The sequence below is a fragment of the Phocoena phocoena genome, chromosome 10 (assembly GCF_963924675.1).
Source record: "Phocoena phocoena chromosome 10, mPhoPho1.1, whole genome shotgun sequence".
Taxonomy (NCBI): domain Eukaryota; kingdom Metazoa; phylum Chordata; class Mammalia; order Artiodactyla; family Phocoenidae; genus Phocoena; species Phocoena phocoena.
In genome coordinates, this window is record NC_089228.1 from 43561455 (window position 1) to 43585734 (window position 24280).

Genomic DNA, 24280 nt, shown 5'->3' on the forward strand with positions numbered 1-24280 from the left:
AGATGCCCTTCCCCATGGCCCACGGCCACTGAAGTTCCACACCCTACCAGAGCGGCAAAGAATCCTTTGCTCTCCGACCCTATCTCCTGGAAAACTTATTTAACCTGGGTGCTACTCCCAGCCCCCTACTACCCCAAAAGTACTTGAGATTCTCAAACAAGTGGCCAATTCCCCAAAGGCAGGACCATCAGGCAGAATGAATGCTGGGAGGTCACCTCTTGGAGACCAGTAGCGTCTGAGTGGACACAAGCCACGCCACCCCCCACCCCCTGTCAGCAGCAGCCTAGGAAGCGTAATGCAGGGGGCTTGGCCACGCAGTGTTGGCCTGAGCTGCCTCCCACTTCTGGGCCTCATGAAATGCCATCAGAGGCCCTTCTTAGTGCCTGGGGTGTTATTCTGGGGGGGAGAGCTGTGCCTGGCTGGCTGCCCCCTCAGCCTGTGCCCCGAAATCTGGGCTCTCTGTGCTTGCTGACTCCTCCTCAGCCTGGGCTTCGAGCAGCTCAGCGGACAGCCCATCTTCTGGTGAGGCTGCACAGGTGAGGCTGTCGGGAAGTGTCAGCTGAGGCAGGTGGTCCGCCTGGGCGCCTGGGCTGTCTGGGAAGGAGACCTCAAATTCTGACCCAGACCAGGTGGCCTCACCTGAAACACACGGGGTGGAGCTGAGGAGGCCCACAGACCAGGGCCAGTGTGGCCTGGGGCAGTAACCCCGCTGACCCTCAACTCCCACCCCCAGCGTTGATGGGGGATGGGCGATTTAGCGTACAAATGCCTTGATGCGGCTGCATTCCACCTGCAGGTCAGCCTCTAACCCAGCTGAGAGACTCAGGGCCGCCTTCCCCACAACCCGGGGGCCTTCCCAGAAGGCCTCCGAAGGTGCCGGCCGGCCACTCACCACCACGCTCACGAGAACCCCTGCTGGAGCAGACGTCCTCCGGCCCTGAGGCTGAGACCGCAGTGGAGGTCAGCTCTGTGGAGGAGGGCAGCCCAGACCAGGCGCTGGCGTTGCTGCTGTCCAAGAGGGAGATGCCGGACACGTCCAGGAAGCCTAGGGGAAGGTGCACGGTTCTCTACCAGAACAAAACCCTGACCACTGGAAGGCCAGCACCCTGGGCTCACGGCACCCTGTTCCTGGGGCATCTGGCCCGGCCAGAGACTGTAACCTCCTCAGCCCGTGGCAATGCCCCCAGCCAACCCCAGAGGTTCCCCACTGCTGGTTTCTGAGGAAAGAAAGGGGCCTGGGGTTGGGTATCATGGGAATAGCCCAGTGGCAGAGGGCCCAGACCCTGCTGTGTGCCCAGTGTGCTGTGTGACCTTGAGCAGGCCCCCTCTCTCCTCTGGACGGCAGTCTTGCCATCCGTATACTGATTGGATCACCTGCAGTTATCTTGGCGGATATCAGATAGGAGGGCTCAGTGGGTCTGCTGAAGTCCAGCCCAGAGCCCGGGACTTGCTCCAGCACAGGGCTTGCAGGCCCTCAGCTTCCTCAGCCTGCTCGGTACCTGGGTCCATGACTCGCTGCAGTGGAGGCGGAGGCTGAAGAGGAATCTCCATGGAACGGGGAAGGTCGTCAAGGTCTGGAGTGCCATGGCCAGGACTCTTGGGCCCAGGGAGCTGTTCCTCCTTGGAGGAGCCAGGTGCCTGCAGCAGGGCCTACAGGGAGCCAGGGAAAAAAAGGAACAGGAGGGGTCTGTTGGACAGGGTAGTCAAACCTAACCGCCAGCTCACACCCACCGGGAGCACCACTCAGCCCAAGGGAGCAAACAGCCCTGGGCATCTAACGCTTCCTCTACAGCAGATGTGAAGTCAGGCAAGAGGGGCCTGGCTGGCCTCCCGTGCAGTGCGGACATGGACTCGGGGCACCCTTCCCACTCTGATGAGCAGCCCCAAGGGCCCACCTGACGGAGCCCCATCCATGACCCACAGGAAGAGTCCATGCCTGGACAGCAGTCCCCAAGGGCCCCCGTGCAGACCCCAGGCACCAGCCCAATGCCCAGAGGCACTTGGGGGACCTCTCAACAGCCACGATCTGGCTGCAGACCCAGACAGACACCCAGCCCCTGGCCTAACTTTACCACAGACTCACGGAGGCACAGAACAAGTCTCTGCCCACCTCTGGGCCTTAGTTTCCCAGTCATGAAATGAAAATGACAACCAGTGCCTCACACTACCCTCACCTCCAGACCCAAGTGGCAGGAGAACCGAAGTAGGTTCTGCTGTCCCAGGATGGGCCCATCTTCTCCCACTGGGTCCCACAAGCAGATGGGCCTCCCAAGGCTTCTGCAGGCAGGCCCCCAGTGAGGACAGCCCCCAGTCTCCTCTTCCCAGCTGCAGGCCCTTCTGCCCACATGAAGCTCCCCTCTCGCCACAGCTGGCAGGTGCTCCCCACGTACCTCCACGTAGTCACCCTGCCTGGAGCCTGTCTCCAGGCCAGAAGGGGCAGGAGAGTCCTGCAGGGTGGGTCCAGGTGGTGGGGCACCAGGCGGCGGGACACCAGGCGGCAGGACACCAAGTGGCGGGATACCAGGTGGCGGGACACCAGGTGGCGGGACACCAGGTGGTGGGACACCAGATGGCTTCTTGTGGTGGCTGGGAGGCTGGGTTGGGATCCGGTGCAGATACCCATAGCCGATACCACAGCCCAGGCTGCCGAAGACCAGAAACATTCACTCCAGGGCTTGTCCCACAGCCCTTCCTATCCCTGCCACCCCCATCCACCAGCAATGAGGGGGCCTCATGGACCAACTGTCAGCCTCAGGACCCCTGGGCCCAGGGCCCATCCCTCCATCCCCACCATGGGACTCCAGGTCCATGCCCAATGGCCAGGGTCCCCCACGGCCCCACCAGGGCCCCACCCTGCAGCCCTGCAACCCCAGGAAATACCTGCCCTCTCCTCCCCAGGCTGCATTGGGAGTGACAGTCACCTCCCGGCAGGAGTCGGACTCGGAGTTATAAATCATCAGCTTCAAGGGCTTCCCCTCATGGGACTCAATGAGTGAGAAGAAGTCCTCGGACTACGACAGACAACATGGCACCTGAGCCCTGCTCCCACCCTGGGATGGGAAGCCTCACAAGACAAGACGCTTCTCATGGACAGTACCCACTTCTCCACACCCCATCCAGGGGGCCGGGGGGAAGGCTGTGTGTGGTTCCTTACCTCCTGGAGGATCTGGTCTGAGCCAACCACGTAGTCGGTGTAGGGGCGCAAGCCAGCGAGGGAGGCAGGGGAACAGGGTTCCACATCCTGAGGAAAGAATCACGAACTATCCAACTATCGGCCTTGCTTCTGGGGGGCGGCGGGTGGGAAGCTGCCTCTCCAGGAGCTGCCTCTCCACCTGTCCTCTGTCCCCAGGCCAGGACCTCAAGCCCAGACTCTCCCAGCCCAGCCCCTGGTTCCCCTGCCTCCCCCGGTCCACAGCCTGTCCAGCAGAGGGCAGCACCGTGCCACAGGCAGGAGCTCCCACATCTGACTACCTAGGTCCAACTCCTGGCTCCACCAGCGGCTAGCTAGGGCGCTATGGACAAGCACTTAACCCCTCGGCCTCAGTTTCCCCACAATTAAAAGTGGGATATGTAGTGCTCACTCAAGAGTTGCTGAGAAGATTAAAAAAAATAATATATGCACTGAATGAAAACCACACCTTGGCCCACAGTAAGTGCCCAACTGCATTGCTGTTACGGCTGCAGGCACAGAACTGAAGACCCATGGGGTGGCGGGTGGGGGGAGGTTGAAGGAGAGGGTGGTGAGAAGTGGGTACGAGGATTGCCTTCTCCCTTGGAAAGCTCCACTACCCAACCCCCAATCTCCCGGGAAATATAGAGGGATTTGTATCACCACCCCCATTGCACTTATGGACAAACTGAGGCTGGCTGAAAAGGTTGAGAAGGCTCCCACGAGGAGTCAGTGAGCAATAGAAGGGGCTAGAGACCAAATCAGCCAGTGTCCAGCTCAGGGCACCCTCTGTCCATCAAGCCGTAGGACCGAGCATTCAAGAACTTGGGCCCCATGAGTGACTGCATGTCACGTGTGCATGTGTGTCAATGAACGAACACTAACAGCAACATCTGTGACAACTCAGTCACAGAGATTCATTAAGGTTCAGACCCCAGGCACCAGCCCAGTGCCCAAGGGTGCTCTCAGGGGACCTGCCAAGAAAAATCATAATATCCTAGAGCAGCGGTCTCCGACCCTTCTGGCACCAAGGACCAGTTTTGTGGAAGACAATTTTTCCACGGACGGCGGGGGTGTTAACGGTTCGGGCGGTCACGCGAGCGATGGGGAGCAGCAGATGAAGCTTTGCTCGCTCGCCTGCTGCTCACCTCCTGCTGTGAGGCCTGGTTCCTAACAGGCTGGGGACCAGTACCAGTCCGCGACCCTGGGGTTGGGGACCCCTCCCCTAGAGTACACCAGAAAAAAACACTCTTTTAGATAAAGACTAAAGCAGCCGCAGCAGCAGCCTTCTGGCAGTACAACCAAGCTTCCAGCAGATGGCGCCCCCACCTTTCCAAAGAAGAAGCCAACGTCTAGAGGGTAAGAAAATGCCCTAAGTCACAGGGCACTGTTGGGCTGAGAGGAGTTGCGCTCTCTGGGACACTGGAAAGGGGAGACCACACCCTGCCCTTGGGACCCTCTAATAGACCCACTGTCTGCTGGCCTCTCCCGGGAGGCCCCCACCACACACCCATCCCATACGCCCTGCCCACTCACCAGCACGTGCCACACATGCTCGCTGGCCCTTCGGAAGCTGCAGAAGCGCACGCTGGCACCCAGCAGGCCCTGGCCGCCCCACATGTTGCTGGGCACCACCTCCACCTCGCGCACCTTATTGGTCTTCATGCTGAACACCTCCAGCTTCACCGGCTTCTCCACATTGGCCTTCAGTAGGGCCTTGAGCGTGTCATTCTCCTTGTTCTGCAGGGGCAGCGGGGCTGACTCCCGGACCCCCACACACACACCCGGCCAGGCCCCCCAGACAAGTCTGGGTCTGAGATGGGGCAAGGGCCTTGGTGGCTGGGCCTGCAGCCACTGTGACCCCCCAGCACCCCCAAGCCCTGCTAAACCTTCCTCCTTCAGTCCCCCCGGAGAACACAACAAAGTAAGCAAAGAGCCCCCGGGGTCCAGAGCATTGCAGCACTGCCCACTCTGAGCTGCCCCTTCCAGAGCTCTCACACTTCTCAGGCCCCTCTGGGCAGGCCCTGTAGACCTTGCAGCCAGTGCCAGGAGTCCACCTGCTCCAGCCCACCCCTGAGAGCCCGGGAGCTGAGCTCCAGGCAGGGCCCCCATCAGGCTCAGGAAGAAGGGGAGATGGGGCTCAGCCTCCCTTCAGCAGAAAAGGGAGGCAGGAGCAGGGCTGGGGCCCCTGTGGGACGGCAGGAGACACACACAAGCAAAGCAGAGGCAGAAGGGGGGCCTCACCAGCCTTGAGTGCCCGATGGTGACGATGAAGTCGAAGTAGGGCTCCAGGCCTGCCTGCTGGGCGGGGGAGTTCTCCTGCACCTGTGCTGCACAGAGGCCACGGTCACTGCGCTGACCCCGGGGCTCTCCCAGAAGCCCCCAGCCGTCAATTCGAGAAACCATCACCACTGCCCGTGTCCCGGCGAGGACACAGACACCAGCATGAACCATTCCAGGCAGGCCACACATGGGCATGGTCAAGGCTCACTCCATCTTCTCTCACTACCTTCCTGGGCACAGGTTTTCCTCTTTTGGAAAATGACTCTTTCCTGAGTATGATCCACAGATGCTTCCAAAGATGCCTCATAGGAGAACCCAGAGCAGTAGGCCACACGGAGACAGGGTGACACAGACGGCTGCCCCAGAAGCCTGGGCTGGGGCTGCTGGAAAGCCAGAAGGGTTTACCAGAAATGTTTAGATGTGGACAGGAAGGGAGTGCCCCAGGATGGATGGAGCCAGGGCCATGCCCAGAAAGACGGAGTGCAGAAGGCAGCCTGTGGCCAGATCCCAGAGAGCCCCTGACCCTGTGGTGACAGATCCTGGCCCAGTTCCACAGGTGGGGCGATAGGAGCTGTTGAGGAGGGGTGGCTGAGGAGAGCAGACCCCAGGGTCTGGAATGAGCCTGAGCCAGGGAGCCTGGTGAGCAGGGCAGAGTCCCCTCACCATCCAACCTCCCCACACAGGACAGCTCCTCCAGCGGCCATTCCCAGCCCAAGGGGCTCCTGCCCTGCCCTCAACTCCCGAACTCCCTGCTGTCTCCAAAAACACCACAACCAGGCTTGCAGCTATGGTGGAAATCCATCTCAAAGGCCCCATTCACAGAGCTTCGCTCAAACAATGCAGCCTTTATCCCCAGGTCTGGACCGAATATGGGCCCCACACCCTCAGGCCTTTGGCTGTGAGCACTTGATGCCCTGTTGGTCAGGCACCAGCCAGGCCAGCAGCCCACAGGGCACAGGGCTCATGTGGCCTCAGGTTCCAGATGCTTCCTTGAGGGGAAGGCCCCCATGGCTTCTGCCACCCACTAGCCCCTCCAGTCTTGGAGTCCCCACACTGAAGGAGAGCTCACCGCTGAGGCTATGGATCAAGGCCAGTTCACCCCTGGAATGAGGGCTCCCTCCAGGGCAGTGGAACCGACAGAGCCCCACCTTGCCACCTCCAGAAGCTGCCATGGCTTCCAGTGAGAATGAGCCCAGAAACCAACTCCAGCCCTAGTTGGCCTGGCCCAGAGAGCAGCTGCTTGGAGCCTGCCCCTCCGTCCCTTCAGGGGGAAGCTAGGATGAGGGGTCTTTGGAGAATCAGAGGACAGTTCGCCAGGGAGAGCTGGCAGGGAGCTGCTCCTCCCTGCTCTGGGCCACTCCACCTCCCTCGGGTAAGGCCCCCACTCCAGAGGCCGGTTGCCCTCTACCCTCCTCAACACTGTGTCTGCCAACCTCCACCATTAATGAGGCTCAGAGGCTCGGGCCCCCAGTGCGCAGGCCCGGCCCTCTCCCAGCCCACCCAGCGCCTCCACCTCCCCTCTCCTGTGGCCTTGTCCTCAGTCTGGCCTTGTCAAGGCCCCTTGCTCTGGGCCTTGTCATCACCCACTATGGCTCCACAGCGGAAATCACCTGTGGTGCTGCCCACCGCACCCCCGGCCCCGCAACAAGCGTCCCCTCTGTCTGGCTCTCCCTTGGGCGTTCCCATCACCCCAGATCCCGCAGCCCCACAACGAGTGCTGCTTTCATAACACTCCCCCTCCCCCCTGTATCTCCCATCAGGGCACCTAGAGTGATAAACAACGATGGCAGTTTACGCCTTCTGAGGCTTGGCTGGGTGCCAGAAGACTGCACCACCTGCTTCCCCTGTCATTTAACGGTCTCGCTAACCCCAACTGACAGGGGAGGAAAAGCACTCAGTTATTCAGCAACAGCCTGACCCCAGGAAATCTGACCCAGAGTCTGCTCCTGTCCACTGCCGAAGACAGTGACTCCTCCACCATGCCCAGCACACCGTGGGAACGCCAATATTTAGGGAAGGCAGCACACTTGCTCTTCGCTTTTATTTTTAAATGTTTAGGAGGCGGTGTCACACCTCCACTTAAAACCTCCCAGTGGCTCCACAGCTCAGCATAAAATCCTAAATCCTCAGGACAAAACGCAAGGCCCCAAGCAACCTGGCCTCATGCTTTAGCACTCTCCTCACATGGGCCACGCCACCCAAGCACACCAACCCCACCTCCTTGCTTCTCCTCAAGCCCAGCAAGCACAGTCCCACCTCAGGGCCTCCCTCTGCCCAGAACGCTCTTCCCCCAAATATCTGTATTGTCCTTACTTCCTTCCAAGGTGTCTTTTCAAACGTGACTTGATCAGAGGCCTTTCCTGACCCCTGTATACAAGAGCACCCACTCATCACTCTGGATCCCCTCACTCTGCTTTACTTTTCTTGCTAGCAATGATCACCACCTACCATATATTTCCTGTCTGTCTCCCTTCACTCTCTGCTGGCATCCAAATGTAAACTCCATGAGAAAAGGGACAATATCTTTTCTGCTCACTGCTTTATCTCCAGTGCCTGGAACTCTACCTGCCACAGCATATGTGCTCAAAATCACTGTTTTGGCTATAAGGATATACTGTACAATGCAGGGAATACAGCCAATATTTTGTAATAACTATAAATGGAGTATAACCTTTAAAAATTGTGAATCACTATATTGTACACATATATAATATTGTACATCAACTAAATAAAACTACACGTATGAAACGGGGGTCAAAAAACTGTTTTGTGAATGAAGACCTCCAATTCCCCAGTCTCTCCATTCTGTCCCTCTCCAACAGGCCCTTCCCATCTTCACTCTTACCATCACCACCATCACCAACGTCACCAACGTCACCACCACCACCCCACCCGCCATTGTCGATATCCTCAATTTGCCTTCCATCAAACCTGTTGTAAGACTCTTCTGGCTGCATGCATTTCACTGTCCACCTTTTCTGTCCGGTGCCTCACCATGACGTCCACTAGGGAAAGCCCACCACCAAGCACAGATTCTGTTACCTCTGGGTCCTGAAGCCATCCTGGCTTTCCTTTTAGGAAACTTCTTCTTTAGCTGCCCCCCTCCCCCATAGTTGTTAACAGAGCCTCCCATCACAATGCAGAGATCGCTCAACAGCCAAGCACCAAACTGACAAGCCTGTCTGCCTACCCCCATCTCTGCTGCCATCCACCGTGCACAAGGGAGAAGGGAGTCCTGCCCCGCGGCGCGCCGGGGACGGACACTCTCCTGCCCCTCTCAGCTCTGTTACAGCCCCTCCTTCTCCGCAGTACAAATCACTCCAAATCTCCATCTTGCTGCGGGCCCCTCTCCTCACCTTCAGGCTCTAGGAACCCACTCCATCTCCACTTTCCCCGGGACCTCTGTGGCGACACCAAAGGCACATTATCAGCCGCGGCCTTACCGCGCTTCTCCGCAATGTTCCACCGGGGAGCCCTCCCCCCACCATCCCCCGCAAACTCTCTCCCCGAGCCCTCTGCCGCATTCTCTTGGCTCTCCCGCTCCCACTTTCCCGGGCTGGTTCTCAGCGGTCTTCGACCCCACCACAGGCAGGATGCGCGCTGGCAGGCTCCCCGCAGCTGGCGTCCACTCGGTTGCCCCGACCCCCTGGATCCAAGGGCGGGGACAGCCGGGCCCTGGGCTTAGTTGGCTCTCTCCCCAGGCCCAGTAACAAGCGCAGTGCACAACAGGCGATCATAAATGTGATCACACAAGTGCACAAATGCGTCCCGACTGGACCTGGTGCTTTCACTCTTCAACCGGGAGAAGTGCCATTCCGGGGCGGCCCGACACGACCAGGAAACGCTCCAGCTTCCTGCAGAGCTGGCACTTGGGGCTGGCGCCAGGCCGACCCGCGGCCGCAGACGGGCCGGGACCCAGGAATGCCGTGGCGCCATCTCTCGCCGGCGGCTCCTACCGGGAAGGGGCATCACTCTCCCCCGGGCGACCGCACTAAGGCCGAGACCCCGCCTCTACCGCCCCCAGACCGGTGATCGGACGTCCCCCGCACAATGGTGGGGACGCCATGCCAAGGCCACCGGTGCCGCAGGGGCCACTCACCCCGTGCAGGTGGAAGCCCTCGGTGCCTCCCGCGGGCTGCTCGGCGCTGGCGCCCAGGCCCATGGCCACTGTCGGCTCGGGGCGCCGGTGCCCGGGACCGCGGCGCCACCAGCGTACTCGCCCTCTCGGCGCTCGACTACCCGCGCCTTGTCACGTGGGTGCATGGCCACGCCCACCCTTAACTCTGAAGCCCTTAGAGAGCGGCAGGCTGCTCCGTTTCCAAGGACGCGCGCGCCTCCAACAGCAGGCCGCGAGAGGCGCGACCGGGACTGTGACTCGGGAGTCCCGCTCCGCGAGGCACCACCAGACCCGGACTCGGAGCCGCGGGTGCCCGGAGATGAGCATCAATGATTCCTCCCTTATGGTGCGTGGCCCGAGCACTGCCCAGCCGCTCCCTCCGGGACTCTCCGCCCCTGGCCTGGTGACCCCCGCGCCTTGCAGCTCTCCTGTTACCTCTCTGACCGCTCGTGCTGCCTCCGCTACCCGCCTTTCGCTGTCCCCGGCCTCTTCAGGCTGCCTTCGTCCCTTCTCGCCTCACTCTCCGTGGCAAGCGCATCCTCTCTAGTGTTCTCTGAGCCCACAGTCATCATCCCCACCCAGTCCTATCCCCGAGCTGCCCCAGACCAAAGCATAAAAACCCAGCTCCATCACCTAGCCATTATCTCCCCTTCCCCTGCCTGTGCCTCTTCTGGGTCCTTCACCTCAGTGGATCGCACCACCATTTGATCCCCCAGCCTTTACTCTTTCCCATACTAATCTCCAGATCCTGTCTATCGGCAGGAAGTATCAGCTCCTAAATGTCTCCTGAGAACACCCACTTTTTATCTCCTAGTCCAGGATCACCACCATCTCCCCTCTGGGCACCTGCAACAGTCCCCTTCCCAACTGGTTTCTCTGCTTCGGCTTTCTTCACCAGCAGTCCCCCACCACCACCACCACCGCCACCAACATCCACGACCACCCCAACACACACACACACACACACACACACACGCCAGAGTGTTTGCAAAAACACACACCTGAGTACATCCCCACCCACCCACCCCCGTGCTCAACGCTTAAAACCATTCCAGCTGCTTCCTATTACCCTCAGGATGGTGTCTGGGCTTTTTCATATGGCCCACAAGGCTGTTCACAATCCAACCACATCTGTCCCCAACCCCGGCACCCACAAACCTTAGGGGAAGTGAGACTTCACTTTGAAATCTCAGCGCCTCTTACTATGTGACCTTTGTCAAGCCACAGCCTCCATGGGCTTCGGCTTCCTTAACTGTGAAGGATATGGAGAGGATAATGCATAGATGATGGGCGTAAAGCCCTTGGTACACTTCCCCACAGGTGGTTAGCCCACAATAACTTGTACCTCTAAGTACTGGCGTCATGATTCTTATTATCGGTTCACTTTCTTCCCTCTTATTCCCTTCCTAAGGCAAAACCTGAGTTGAACTCCCCATCACATTTGAACCAGAATCTGTGGTTAATTCCAAAACAAACATCTCCAAACTCCTTCCCAAGAAAACTGTATGGAGCTGTTCCTGGGGCTGGGGAGGAATGGGATGAGGTCTGAATATTCTTTCTCTTCTCTTTACAGAATTGGAAGAGGAGAAGGGACTAGGGGAGGGAGCAGGTCAGAACAGACAGAAAAGGGGCTGGGACTATTGCAACAGTGTCTTCCTCCTCGTAGGCTGGGATCATTTATTACAGCCAAGAAAAGTACTTCCGCCATGTGCAGCAGGCCGCGGCCGTGGGCCTAGAAAAATTCAGCAGTGACCCAGTGCTGCAGTTCTTTAAAGCCTATGGAGTCCTCAGGGAAGGTAGGGACTCGTCAGTGTTGCCTTCTGACCTCAGGCACTAGCCCAGCACTAATGTGCTGGCTCCACCTGGATGCCTACTTCTACCCCAATCATGTTCCCATGGAAAAAGTCTTACACTCAGTAGCTAGATTCCCAGGTTAATCCACAGAATGTAATCCATATCTAGTTGACTTTTGAGACCTCAGAGACCTCACTACCCCTGCTCTGCACCTCAGTCTCCCTATCTGTAAAATGAGTTAGGAGTAAGATGACTGCAAGATTGTTGAACCAATCCCAGGCTTGGAAACTGAGAGCCAGTAGTGCAGAAAAAGGAGGAAGTGGTAGGTGTGGCCACAGGCAGGTGTGGGACAGGAGCAGGGGGAGAAGTGGGGCCCATGGAGGTGCGACTCACTGACATTTAGAAGGTCGTCCAGGGCGGGGGGCCAGCTGAGCTGCCCATGGCCAATGTCAGTGGACATGGAAGGATAAATATAGCTGAGCACCTAGCTGGGAATGCACAGAGGTCCTTCTTCAGAACCAACCTACAGGAATCCTTGTGCATACTCCTGGACCATGGCGCCAGCAGCCCTTTCAGGAAGCTTCAGTCTTCGGGGAACTTGGGCCACTAGTGACCTTTTGGACCAGTTAGTCCAAGTCTTGGGTCAGGTGGTACCAAGCCTTGGGTCAGCCCTGTGTCTGCCATGGAGCCTCCTGCCCTCTGAGCATGGAGCCCCAGAGAATAACCACTTGGGCTGTCTTCACAGAGCGCATCCAGGATGCCATCAGCAGCCTAGAGAGCATCCAGAATCACCCAGATGTGTCCCTGTGCTCCATCATGGCTCTCATTTATGCTCACAAGTGCTGTGAAACCATCGGTGAGTGCAGCCATGCTCAGCCAGGCCTGGCCCAGTGGGGAAGAGAGAGCCCCACTCCAGAGATATAGCCCCTCTTGGGCTGCAGGAGGTGTGTGCGCCCGAGACTGCAGGTGCTGTGAGGAGTGGGTCCCCTCCCCTCCCCATGGAGACCTCAAAGAAGACCCCATGCCCAGGCCCAACTGAGTGGGAGCCGCAGGCAGAAAGCATGACAGTGGGAGGGGTCCTCCTTCCACATCCCAAGAGCTAGGGAGACACCCTGGTTTCCCTTGCCAAGATCTTGTCGAGAAAAACCAAGCCAAAATAAAAAATTCTGCCCCTCATCTGCACCTCTCTAGAGTCAGGAAGAGATTCTAAGAAACCACGTACAAACTGCAATTTCCTCACCCGGAATGGATTGTGGGCCTGAGGTGGGGGGTTCAGGTTTGATCTGTTTGCCCAGCAAACTGCTGGGCACAGAGGAGAAAAGATAAATCTCAGCCAGCAAACCCAGTTCCAGGGCTGGGCAGCTCCTGTGGCATCACACGGGCCAGTGTTCCTGGTTCCCAGGCCCTGGGCTGTCGTGCAGTCAGCTCCGTGTGTTGAGGGAGGCCCAGAGCGTGGAGAGGCAGGGCCAGACAGACCTCCCCATCCTAACTTGTCCCCTTCCTCCTCTCTCTCGGATTCCCAGACCGAGACGCGATTCAGGAACTTGAGAGCAGCCTGAAGGAAATCCGCAAGACAGCCAGCGGGACTGCCCTGTACTATGCCGGCCTCTTCCTGTGGCTCATGGGCCGCCATGACAAGGCCAAGGAATACATTGACCGCACGTTGAAGGTCTCCAGCAGCTCCAGAGAGGTACCAGCCCTGGGCATTTTGGGGGCAACAGCCGAAGAAAGCAGTGTCCAAACACATCCTAAAGCGTGGCCCTTACTCCCATGGAGGGCCCTGGGGCTGGGGGAGGGCCACACCCAGACACCAACAAGACCCATGCTGGCTCAGGGTTTAGACAACTACACACTGGCCTTTGTCCGTAGAGTCCGATTGTAGATAGGTTTTGTGGCCTGCACTATATATTTTTAAAATCTTAAATTAGTTTGCTGACATTTAGAAATCAGAAGATTTTTACCTAAAAGTCCAGATTTCTTGGTTCTTTTGAAAAACTAGATGAGCTGACTACACCGGGCCTGTATTCCTTCCTTGCAGTGATCTGCTAGGTGTCAGCGGTGGCTCACACAGAAGATCTCATATGCAGTGGATGTCATGTGCTGTAGAATTGTACTCATGGTAGAATTAGAAGCCTCAGTCTAAGCCATGCATCTCAGCAGGGTATATATCACCCCCAGCCCCCCAAGGGGGTGAAAATTGGTTCTTAGAGGATGGGGTGAAAAAAAACCTCACTGTTTGTATATAAAACACAGATATAAACACAGTACATAAATGGTATATCTGTGATATTAAAATTTCTTGGAGGGGGAGGGAATGATTGGGGGAGAAATGACTAAAAAGTCTCCTTAGGGGGGCAGTAATGGAAAAGAATTGAGAAACCTGCTCTAGGCTGTGAGAGATGCTTAAGGGCAGGGTCTTCCAAGCACCCCTCTAACCTTGCCTCCTGGGCCTGGCCTGTGGCACCTGCCAGGCGAGGCGGGATGAAGGCTGAAGGGGAGCCACCAAGGCCCATGAGCTCAGTATGGCCACTTGCCCGCTCAGAGGGCATTCCCGGCTTCCCATGCAGGCCGGGCCCTGTGCTGGTCTAAGAAGTGGAGAGAGCTGGAGTGGCCCTACCCTGGTGCCCTGACCCCAGTGTAAAATAAACACGCAATGACAAGACAGGTGGTAGTGCCTCCATAAGGGGCAAGAGAACCATAGGGGTCATAGGGAGGGCCCCAACCCAGCCTGGAAGGTCAAGGAAAGCCTCCTACAGGAGGGGCCTCCTCGGCTGAGTTTTAAAGACTGGTGGTGGTTAATCAGATGAAGGGACTTGGTTTGGGGGGCGCGTACTGGGAAGGGCATTCCAGACGAAGGAACAAGAGGTATGAAGGCCTGTAGGGAGAGAGCAGGGCTCACCTGGGATCTGGGAGCAGTGGTGCCCAGCAGGGCCTCAGGGAGTGGAATGACAAAGGGCGGGATGTGGGCAGGAGAGGCAGTCTGGATGGAGGCGATACAGGACCAAGCACTTCATCTTTCCCCTTGTTCTTATGCCAGGGCTACGTGCTCAGAGGCTGGGTGGACCTCAGCTCAGACAAACCCCACACTGTGAAGAAATCCATCAAGTACCTCGAGCATGGCATTCAGGACACCAAAGATGTTCTGGGGCTGATGGGAAAGGTAGGAGGGGCAAGAATGTCCCCACCCAGAGACCTCAGTCTCTAGACCCTCCAGCTGGTGGATGAGGAACAAAGGTCTGGAGAGCATCAGGGACTCAGAACAGCCCCGAGCCTGCTCCAGTCCTCCCTGCTACCTGCCCAGTCTTGAGTTTCCGTTGCCTGTGTGGGGTCTTCTTGGAGGCTAGGCTCCCTCAGCTCTGGCAGGCTTTGTCTCTTTGCCTTTTGTTTTCACCCACTGCCCCTTTTCTATGCATCTTTCTTTCACACTTTCTCATCTAACCTGTTAAATTCACTTAGTTGGCCATAAGAGAAGGGAGGTATGTGTTTTGTATTTTCTGACCTTAATTTAAATTGTTTCCTTTTTCTGATGTGGCCCTCGTTGAATCAATCTATGATGGAAAAACCATCCTCTTATCCTCTTCTGTTTGTATATCCTTTCTTACAAAATGAATACTTACTCATTAAAAAACCAGAAGTCTAAGAAGGTCAAAAGGTGATTTAAAATGGCATCCTTAGCCCTACCACCCCCGAACAACCCATGTTAACATTTTAGGGCCATGTCTCCGAGTCTTTCTTCTACGCATTGGTTCGGGGTGTGCCTTCGGTGGTTTTCTGGGGAGCAGAGGCCATGAGGTTATCTCACAGGAGGTTTAGCAGGTTATGCCCTTGCGACCAACACTTGTGGAGAAAGTGAAAGAAGCAGGAGCGAGAACTTGGGCTGTGAAGCAGCTCCAGTGAAGGCCTCAGCCGGATCTGCTTGGAATTATGGAGCTGGGATGGCCCTTCACTGACTCCCTCACTGACAAGATGCTGACTGTGTGACCTGCCCCTCATGGAGGTGTGTGACCTGGTACCAGGCAGCTCCCTGCAGCCACGGGTGATCCCAGGAGGGAGACTCCCCCGAGAGCTGTCAGCGGCCAACTCCCCTTTTCCTGAATGAGGTCACACACAGCACCCACCATGGGGTGGGAGATAGTGTGGGTAGTTCATATAGTTGTAATCATAGGGCATCTTACCGTTTGGTCTCTTTTTCTTCATGTAAGGTTATATCATAAGCACGTGTCATTCTGAATGTCTGCGTAAAGCCAGGCCCCTGTTGTGTGGGCCTAATGTAATCTGCCGACCCCGCCTCCTATTGTTTGGATATTGAGATTGTTTCTAGTTATACACTTAGAACGTTCTACAGTGAACACATTTATGCATATATCTTTATTTAGAATAATCCTCCTCTTGTTTTTAATAAGTCTCTTAATGGAGAGTTACTGTAAACTGAAGCCGTCCTTTCAGAGTCCAATTTCAAGCCTTTTGGGAGCATTGCCCCCTGCCCCTCAGGCATCTGTGTCATGACTCACCCAGGAGAGCCTGGTGGCTGGCTGCCTGCAGAGGCCATGACCCCAGCCTGGTGTGCCTTGAGAGCAAAAAAGCACCGCAGGCTTGCCGTGGGGAGGGGAGGGTTACCTGCAAACCCTAACCGACTCCGAGTTGCTGCACTGGCCCAGTGAGCAGTTTTCAGTGGTGAATTTTAGGAAAGTGAATGGGAAATGATGGGCCATATGTGGAATTGGAAGGTGCCCAGCAACTCCAGCTTCTCCGCTGGGGGTGGGGGCTGGGGAGGCGGGGGGGCCCTCCCATGACCTTGCTCTGTCCCAGGCCTGCTCAGGGCTCAGCCATCTCCTGGAGCCCCTGCCTTGTCTCTCAAGGAACCCAAGACGGCTGTGGACCCTGATTTGTCACTCTGAGTGATGGATCCTGCCCACATGTCAGGCTCTGCTCCTGTCCTGGTGGGGACCCTGACACCCCTCCATCCTTCGTGGGCACCAGTGGGACTCTTTTCTTTGGCTTTCGACAGGCAACGTACTTCATGATGCTGCAGAACTACTCGGGGGCCCTGGAGGTGGTGAACCAGATCACCGTCGCCTGGGGCAGTTTCCTGCCGGCCTTGGTCCTAAAGATGCGGCTGTTCTTGGCTCGGCAGGACTGGGAGCGAACGGTAGAAATGGGACACAGGTGAGGAACGGGGCCAACCTACTATTTCCTTCCTTTGCTAGCCAAGGGGGCTAATCGTTCCCATCTTACACAGAGGCGAGATGGGAGCTGCTGTGTACTTGATGGAGTAAAACACAAAAGTCAGTATTGTCAACAGGAGTTATGAATAGTGACATTATGACATTGGGGGTGGGGGAGGAGAGGGAGGATGGACGTGAACTAGACACTTACCTGTCATAGCAGGAAGCCAACAGCAGAGACCTGCAGTGGAGGAATCAAGAAATAGGCCTGTCAAGAGGTCTAAGCATAGTGTTTAGGAGAGAGATGGAGGGAACTACCAAAGGAACCCAAAGCAACAAGAGTTACAGGGTAAAGAGCAGTTGTCTCTGAGGAGTGGTGGGAGGGGAGAGTAAAGGGAGAAAGGGACTACTGTATTAGTTACTTTTAAAAACTGTGGGTGTGATATGCGTTAATAAAAACTTCAGGGGACAAAGGTCATTGTTGCCTGAGAGAAGACTTTAGTAGCAAGCTGAGTGCATCCGGAAGACAGCCTAGGGTTCAGGAGTTATGCGGTCTGTGGAAGCCAGACGCCAAGTATAGGGTGATCCTGAAGCACTTTCACTGTGAATAGAGATAAAGATGGCTTCAGGGGAGGGATGTTTGATGGAGGGTTTTGTAGAATGGAATTTTCTAGATAACTGAAGCTTATCTCTTTAACCTCTAACGCTTTAACTATTTTTATTACAGTAATCCTAAAACGTACAGTACCAATTTTCTTCCTAAAAAGAGTTAGTGGACTATGTTTTTTTCTGAGTGACCATGAGTCACCACTACAAGTTTTTACTAAGTTGTGTGTGGGAAAAATAAAACAAAACACAAACATACCTCTTCCTTCCCTGTGGAGGGATGATAACTCCTCTGATGATAGCTGGAATTTGAGTCTCAGAAAGAGGCGCTGGTAGGAAACTGAAAGTGATTCCAGCCTGTGCCAGGCCTGGGCAGGTCCTCAGCAGCCCTCTCTCACAGTTGACACCTGGCCGGTGTCCTTGGCAGGAGCTGGGTCAAGAGCTTGCTTTGGAGGCTCTGCCTTGGGCCCACAGGATACCTGGAAACACCTGGCTGAAGGCCTCAACCTTGAGTGTATGCGGCCTCCCTGCCCAGGCCCTGCCGCATCCACCTGCAGGGAGATGGTGTTTGGTGCCAGTGGGTTGAGTCCAACACCCAACACCTTCCCTCATGGAGGGTTTCCCAGCTCATAGAGTTCCCCCATTGCTCTTTAATTTTTTTTTTTTTTTTCTGGCCACACCACACGGCATGCAGGATCTTAGTTCCCTAACCAGGGATCAAAACCATGCCCCCTGCAATGGAAGCGCGGCGTCCTAACCACTGGACTGCCAGGGAAGCCCCTCCCGCATTGCTCTTTTTTTTTTTTTAATCTTTATTGGAGTATAATTGCCTTACAATGGTGTGTTAGTTTCTGCTTTATAACAAAGTGAGTCAGTTATACATATCCCCATTGCTCTTTAAATCTCTGCTCTCTGTAGGTGTGTTTCTCTTTTCAGCCCTAAAAATTGTTTATTTTTTCCTTCTCTTATTTTTCTCCACTGATACTAAAATAATTTGTCTCTTTCATTTAAAGAACCAGCTTTGAGTTTTGTTGATGCTATTATCTTTGTTTCCTAATTTATTAATTTCTGCTCTTTATTATTTTCTGCCAACTACCTCCTGTGGAGTTACTCTGTTGTTATTGTCTGACTCTTGAGTTGGATGCCTGGCCATTCTCAATCTTCTTTTACAAGATAAGCATTTAAGTCTATGAATGTCCCTAGAGGTACCATTTAACAGTATCTACACATTTGGATACTTCAGTAGTATCTTCAGTATCTTTTGGTTCTAAAAATTTTCTAACATTCGTTCTGATTCTTTTTTAGTCCATACATCTTTTAAAAGTTTTTTTTAATTTCCAAATTATGAGGTTCACAGTGCCTTCAACTTCATCATAAATGCTTAGAAGTCTTTGACTGTTGACTGCGCCTAATCGTGTTGGAATTTTCTATGTCATTTAGAGTAACCGTCAATTAAGCAGAAGGGCCATTCCCTGATCAGGCTGAAAAATAGGAAATTTCCTGTAAAGAAATAGAATATTGGGACTTCCCTGGCGGTCCAGTGTTTAAGACTCCATGCTCCCAGTGCAGGGGGCATGGGTTCGATCCCTGACTGGGGAACTAAGATCCTGCATGCCACTCGGTGTGGCCAAAAAAGAAAAGAAAAGAAAAGAAACAGAATATAGAAAACTCCACAATATGATCAGGAGCTGCATCTTCCCAAGGACATATGATGGAAACCAAGGTTCCTTTCCATCTTACAGCTGCAGACTGCCCCCCAAGCACCTCTCTGGCCCCCCTGGACCTTGGCACCACGGTCATACCTGTGCTATTTGGGACATAATGGGCTTCTGTCACGAAGACACCCCCAAATATGTGACTTAAATAACATAAGATGTTATTCCTCTCTCAGGGAAAAGTTTGGGTGGTGGGCCAGGGCTAGGATGACAGCTTAACTCTGTAGGGTCCCAGGCCCCTTCTCTCTCATTGCTGTCCTGTTCCTAAAATGTTGCTCACATGGTCCACATTCCAACCAGCAGGAAGGAGGAAAGAGAAGAAATGGAAGGCATGCTGTAGGGGCACCACTGGATATATCCTGGGCACTTCCGCTTGCATCCTATTGGGCAGAAATTAATCACATGGTCACTCCTGAGCTGCAATGGGGGGCTGGAAAATGTAGTCTTTTCCGGTAGCCCCGTGCCCCAACAGTTTGGGGGTTCTATTATTAAAAGGAGAAGGGGAGAATGGATGTTAGGAGACAATCAGAAGTTGCCGCCACACCTTCCTAGCTTTGCCTCTGAACATTCTCAATTCATGTGGCTCCTCTTCCTATTTCAGAATCCTAGAAAAAGATGAAAGCAATATTGATGCCTGCCAAATTCTAGCTGTGCATGAGCTTGCAAGAGAAGGAAACATAACCACAGTAAGTTCTTTCAAGACTCAGAAGTTACGCCTTGAAACCAACACAGCCAAGGAGGGACCCCTCACAGCACCTCCACCCCCAAGGCATTGGAGGGGGCTCCCTGGGTCTCAGCTCCCTGCCCCCTCCTCCATACTCCCTGCCAGGGAGGTCTGCTCTGGTCTGGTCTTTGAGCCACAGAGTTCCAAAGGCCAGCAGTGAGGCTAACTCTGGTTCTGCCACATGTTCCCTGTGTGACCCTGGGCAGGTGTCTCCACCTGAATGAGCCCCAAGATGCTCATCTGTAAAATGGAGATAATTCCACCCACTCCGTGAGCTTGTCATAAGGACTAAGATGACAGGTGGGACAACTGGGAACAGTGCCTGGTGTACTACAATAATTTGCTCCATGTTACCTGATAGAAGTCATGGTTGTGGGAGTTTTGTTTGTTTGTTTGGGGTTTTCTTGTTTGTTTTTTTGCCACACCACACGACTTGCAGGATCTTAGTTCCATGACCAGGGATTGAACCCAGGCCCACGGCAGTGAAAGTGCTGAGTACTAACCACTGAACCACCAGGGAATTCCCCACAGTTGTATTTCATATTTCAGGAAATGCTTTTTTTAGGGAATGGTTGGAATTGCTCAGGTATTGACAGTACCAGGCAGTACCTGGCCCCAGACTTGCTCCTAAGCCTTGTAGTTTTCCAAAGAAACCCCAAAGAGCCCTCACATCCAATCAGAAGCACCTAGAATTCTTAATGAAAACCTCCATGCCCAGACAGCTTCTTATTTTCAAAAAGAGTTTGTGTATTCAGCTAAAACCCTGCCTTCTGAATAAAGACATTGCCTCTGCAGGGAGTGTGACATATCAAGAGGCTGTAAGGGGTCATGGTGGGAAGAGGAAGTTTCTGGTTCCATCTGGCCAGCTCTGAAATTACGGATTTTGTGGGGTGAGGTGAGGTGGAGGGCACCGTTCGTATTTGGGAGGAACCCTCAAAAAGGGCTCTACCACTGTCTCTGGGTCAGAACAAGAGAACAGTCATGTCCTCTGCTCCCTGAGACCCCAGAGCCCTGGGCAGGCCTTCCTAAGGCCTGGCCTGAAGGTTAGGCCCAAGGGCAATTAGCATTTAATTCTTCTCCTTCGTTCCCACCTCAAACTCTGGGATCTGCCCCTCGCCCCAGCTCGGGCTGCCCAGTTCTTGTCTTGCAGAAAAGATCTACCCTACCCCGGGCTTCTCTTCTGGCACTTCTTTGCAGCTGGGGATTAAAAACTCCCTACTCCCATATAGAGAGTGGGCAGAAGAGTCCATTGGAAAGAACACAGGCTTTGGAGTCAGTCAGCCACCTCGTTGGCTGGGTAACCTTGAGAAAATGACCTAACCTTTCTGACCCTTCATCTGCTGGACTGAAAAATTCGGGTATCTATAGTTACACTGACTTACAGGGTCGTTGGGAGCATTCACTGGAATGACAGAGAAGAGCCAATGTGGTGACTCACGTCAAAATGGAGCAGGGGTTTGGGGCCAGGGACCTGCCCTGACCATTTGCTCCTGGGCCAGCCCAGGTGGTTTGCTGCCAGCCTGGTGGGCTGTGATGTGGGCACCATGACAGGTGGCTCCTGGCCCTGCCTGGGGGTGTCCCAAAGGGCAGCTGCTTTTCACAAATTCATGAACAAAGTGACAGTGCCAGCTCTGGGATGAATAATGTTCCTGAAAGTTCCGCCAATGAGGCTCTGAAGTAATACTGAAGCCTGGGCCCGCCCAAGGCCAATTAACTCTGAATCTCTGGGGCTGGCTTGGGGGCCTGGGTGTTTTTAAGATCTCCCAGCTGGTGTTCACGGGCAGCCACAGTTGAGAACCTCTGCCCCACTCCCCTTTTATATACTGCCTTTGACATTGTGTTTTGTTCTTGTAGGCTGCCGAGCGTGTTAGAAATCTGATTAAGGCGCTGGAAACAAGAGAGCCCCAAAATCCAAGCCTGCATCTTAAAAAAATTCTTGTGGTGGGCAGACTGGTAAGAAGGTGCTCCCTGGTTTCTGAACGAGTGCTTCTTGTTATGTTCCCCAGGGGAGACCTGTGCTCCCTGGAAGCTCCCTGAGGACCCTGCCCCTCCCCTCTCTGGCTTAAACTTGGCCTCTCAGGCTGGTGGCCCAGACCCTGGGGCCACTGCCTGCCTCCAGCCAATCACTGAATTGTGGGCTCTGTAGCCTGCACCTACATGTCCTTCAAAGATGCTATGAAGATCACGGAGGTGAGGTCTAGAAGTGCTTTCAGAGAGGGAGGCGCCCTGTTTGGGGAAAGAGGGCAGTGGCACAGCTGTGGTACAGCAGAGCAACGCCCAGCTCTAACCTCAGGGTGCTGGAGCACCGGACTCCCATATCCTTTCTGTGGAAGAGACCTGGTGAGGCTGGCCTGCCTAGGCCTCTCTGATGCCAGGCAAGGTGCAAACAGACCAGGCTGCCAAACAATCTGTCTGTGTCAGACCCTTGAGCCCCAGAGCCAGATTTACTAGAAGGAATTGCCATAAGAACAGGGGCAGCTCTGGGGAGTCGAATGCCACTGGGATACCCTCTTGTCCTCCACAACTATGTCTGATTTTCTCTGCCTCATTCTCCACGTGTGGCAGGGAAAGTGGCTGCTCGCAGCCTTCAGAGCCACTTTCCATCAGTGGGACACAAAGAGTTTCTCTCATGCAACTTCAATTTGTGAAAAACCTCCTGGTGACTCGTTGGACTAATGACTGTGGCCAGACAGGGGCTGGGTCCCTCAGAGGGCCTGCGGCTGGAGGCGGGTTCCACAGATGTGGCCAGCGGGGGGTCCTTTGGGAGGTGGACAGCTACCCGGACCCAGCTGCCTGGACACAGGGTACCTCTTGGGCTTTCCTGAGCAACCCCTAGTCCCACCAGAGTGACACGGCCGTGCTCAGACAGGCTGGCCTGACTGATTTCCCCATTCCCGTGTCTGTGCCTTGCAGTCTGGGAGGCACCAGGCGATTCTGCAGCTGGTGTGTAGCTTCCTCGAGCGAACCTTCATGGCCACATCCTCCTACGCCCACGTGGCCACAGAGCTGGGCTACCTCTTTATCCTGCAGGACCAAGTGAAGGAGGCATCTCTGTGGTACTCGGAGGCCATGAAACTGGACGAGAGCAGCATGGCTGCCTTGACTGGTCTGTGCAGGCAGGGCAGGGCGAGGGGTGGTAGGGCGGGGGCTGGGAGCCAAGCAGGGTGGCTGCCGTGGGTCCAGAAGAGAGTGGGCTGGGAAGCATTCTCCCCAGGGTGTGTGTGAGTTTGGGGCTGCGTTGTATGATGGGGTGCCTGTCCACAGATCTACAAGTATAGATGTAAGAGGAACAGGAATTCTCGAAAGTGGTCAAAGCCATTCTGATCTACAGCCGACCTCCAATAGCCATACCCAGCCCATTACGCTCAGTCAGCCCTGCCTCCTCTCAGGCCTCACCAGGCCAGCGTGGGAGAAGGTTCTACTGCCAGGGCACCCCTCCCCAAAGCCTCTAGCCTCACCTCTGTAGACCCTCCCTCTTCGGGCCACTGAGCTGAAAGGCCACCAGAGTGAGCAGTTTTGAGAGTTTTACTTCCCTGTCTGTCCCAGTGCTTCCCTCCGGCTTTATCTAAATGTCAAATGAATTTTCCGGAGCCCGATTTTCATTTTTACACAAAGCCCTCAAATCGGTGGTATCTGGTGAATTCTGAAGCAGCAGTGTTTGATCTTAGTGGGGGCAGCCTCATAACCAGTGCTCCAGGCAGGCTGGCTTCTTGCCCTGGCTCTGAGGAGTTGTGGGCAAGTCACTTCTGTCTACACTCCAGGCTCCTTCCTCATCTGTGCGGCACAATCTAAAAAGCAAGCCAAGTGACTGGTCTTGATTTCTGGTTCAATACGTCAGGCTGACTCATCCGTCATCGCCTCTTCCTCCCTCCCCAAATCCCACAAAAGTCATGGGCGACCTTTTAAAAAGATAATGAGTCCCTGTAGCAGCCCCAGAAACAGGGAAAGGTGCCTTAGGTGGACCAGGAACTTTGAAGGACTTCTCATTTTTAGAAGATATAAAGCAGATTGCATCCAACAAATGGAAACTCCAAGCAGGTCTAGAAACCCATAAGCCAACATGGGTTGGGGCAGCTAAAGAAATGAGTAGATCAGCTTTCCCCAAAGGGCTCCAGGAAAAAGAAAATTTTAAAAACATGAGCTCAGGGTCCCCAGAGGCTGGGAGCAAAACATGCCATAGGGTAGTCATTGAGATAACAGGAGGGTTATTGAGAGCCAGAGAATGGGATCAGGGAGGGTCTTACCAGGTGGTGGGGTAGGAGGGAGCAAAACAGAGCCCCCCCCCCCCCCGCACCATGACATCCCACCACCATCAGGGACATGAAGGACCAAAAGACTTGGATGCCCGGCACATAGGCAAATCCCCCGAAATGTTCCTCCACCAGGCTGAGTCCTTCCCCACTTCCTCATTCAAGGGAGATCCCCAGCCGATCAGCCAAAAGGGAAGTCCATACACTCCAGCCCAGGCCGAGCCCACTCTTGTGTGTCCTGGATTCATCCATCTTATCTGGCCCGTCTGGGAAAATCAGTGACCCTAACAATTTGGGAAATCTGCCCCAGATGCTAATACTCATCACTCTTGTCCATTTATAAATCTACTAGCAGTTTGAAAAAGGGACCAAGTGGAACATGCAAAGCAGTGCCCATCTGAGGAGCAAAGTTAAGGCCAGATACAGAAAAGACTTTTTCCGCCAAACCCCTCCCATG

The 24280-nt window shown here is 54.9% G+C and overlaps 2 protein-coding genes across 7 annotated transcripts in view; one reads left to right on the plus strand and one right to left on the minus strand.

The window, feature by feature from the left end:
* Nucleotides 1-391: 391 nt before the first annotated feature.
* On the minus strand, nt 392-9614 carry GORASP1 (golgi reassembly stacking protein 1). 5 transcript variants are annotated; one of them, XM_065885864.1, is made up of 9 exons: nt 9552-9614; nt 5414-5494; nt 4706-4909; nt 3155-3241; nt 2922-3011; nt 2391-2594; nt 1500-1650; nt 893-1045; nt 392-639 (listed from the first exon to the last, which is right to left on the minus strand). In XM_065885864.1, exons 1-9 carry the CDS (start codon nt 9612-9614, stop codon nt 392-394), a joined length of 1281 nt encoding a protein of 426 aa, XP_065741936.1. The 5 variants fall into 5 exon arrangements, with proteins under 5 accessions (XP_065741936.1, XP_065741935.1, XP_065741937.1 ...); XM_065885863.1 differs by having other exon boundaries at nt 2391-2643; nt 2881-3011; XM_065885865.1 differs by lacking the exon at nt 2922-3011.
* Nucleotides 9615-9888: 274 nt separating this feature from the next.
* TTC21A (tetratricopeptide repeat domain 21A) overlaps nt 9889-24280 on the plus strand; it is a 29393-nt gene continuing 15001 nt past the window's right edge. Inside the window, exons 1-9 of one of the 2 annotated variants that reach the window (XM_065884741.1) lie at nt 9889-9915; nt 11236-11365; nt 12109-12219; nt 12887-13053; nt 14401-14523; nt 16372-16529; nt 19451-19535; nt 21428-21526; nt 22487-22679. In XM_065884741.1, coding sequence (XP_065740813.1) covers nt 9889-9915; nt 11236-11365; nt 12109-12219; nt 12887-13053; nt 14401-14523; nt 16372-16529; nt 19451-19535; nt 21428-21526; nt 22487-22679 — 1093 coding nt within the window. The remainder of the gene's footprint in view (nt 9916-11235; nt 11366-12108; nt 12220-12886; nt 13054-14400; nt 14524-16371; nt 16530-19450; nt 19536-21427; nt 21527-22486; nt 22680-24280) is intronic. The other variant, XM_065884742.1, reaches the window with a different exon arrangement.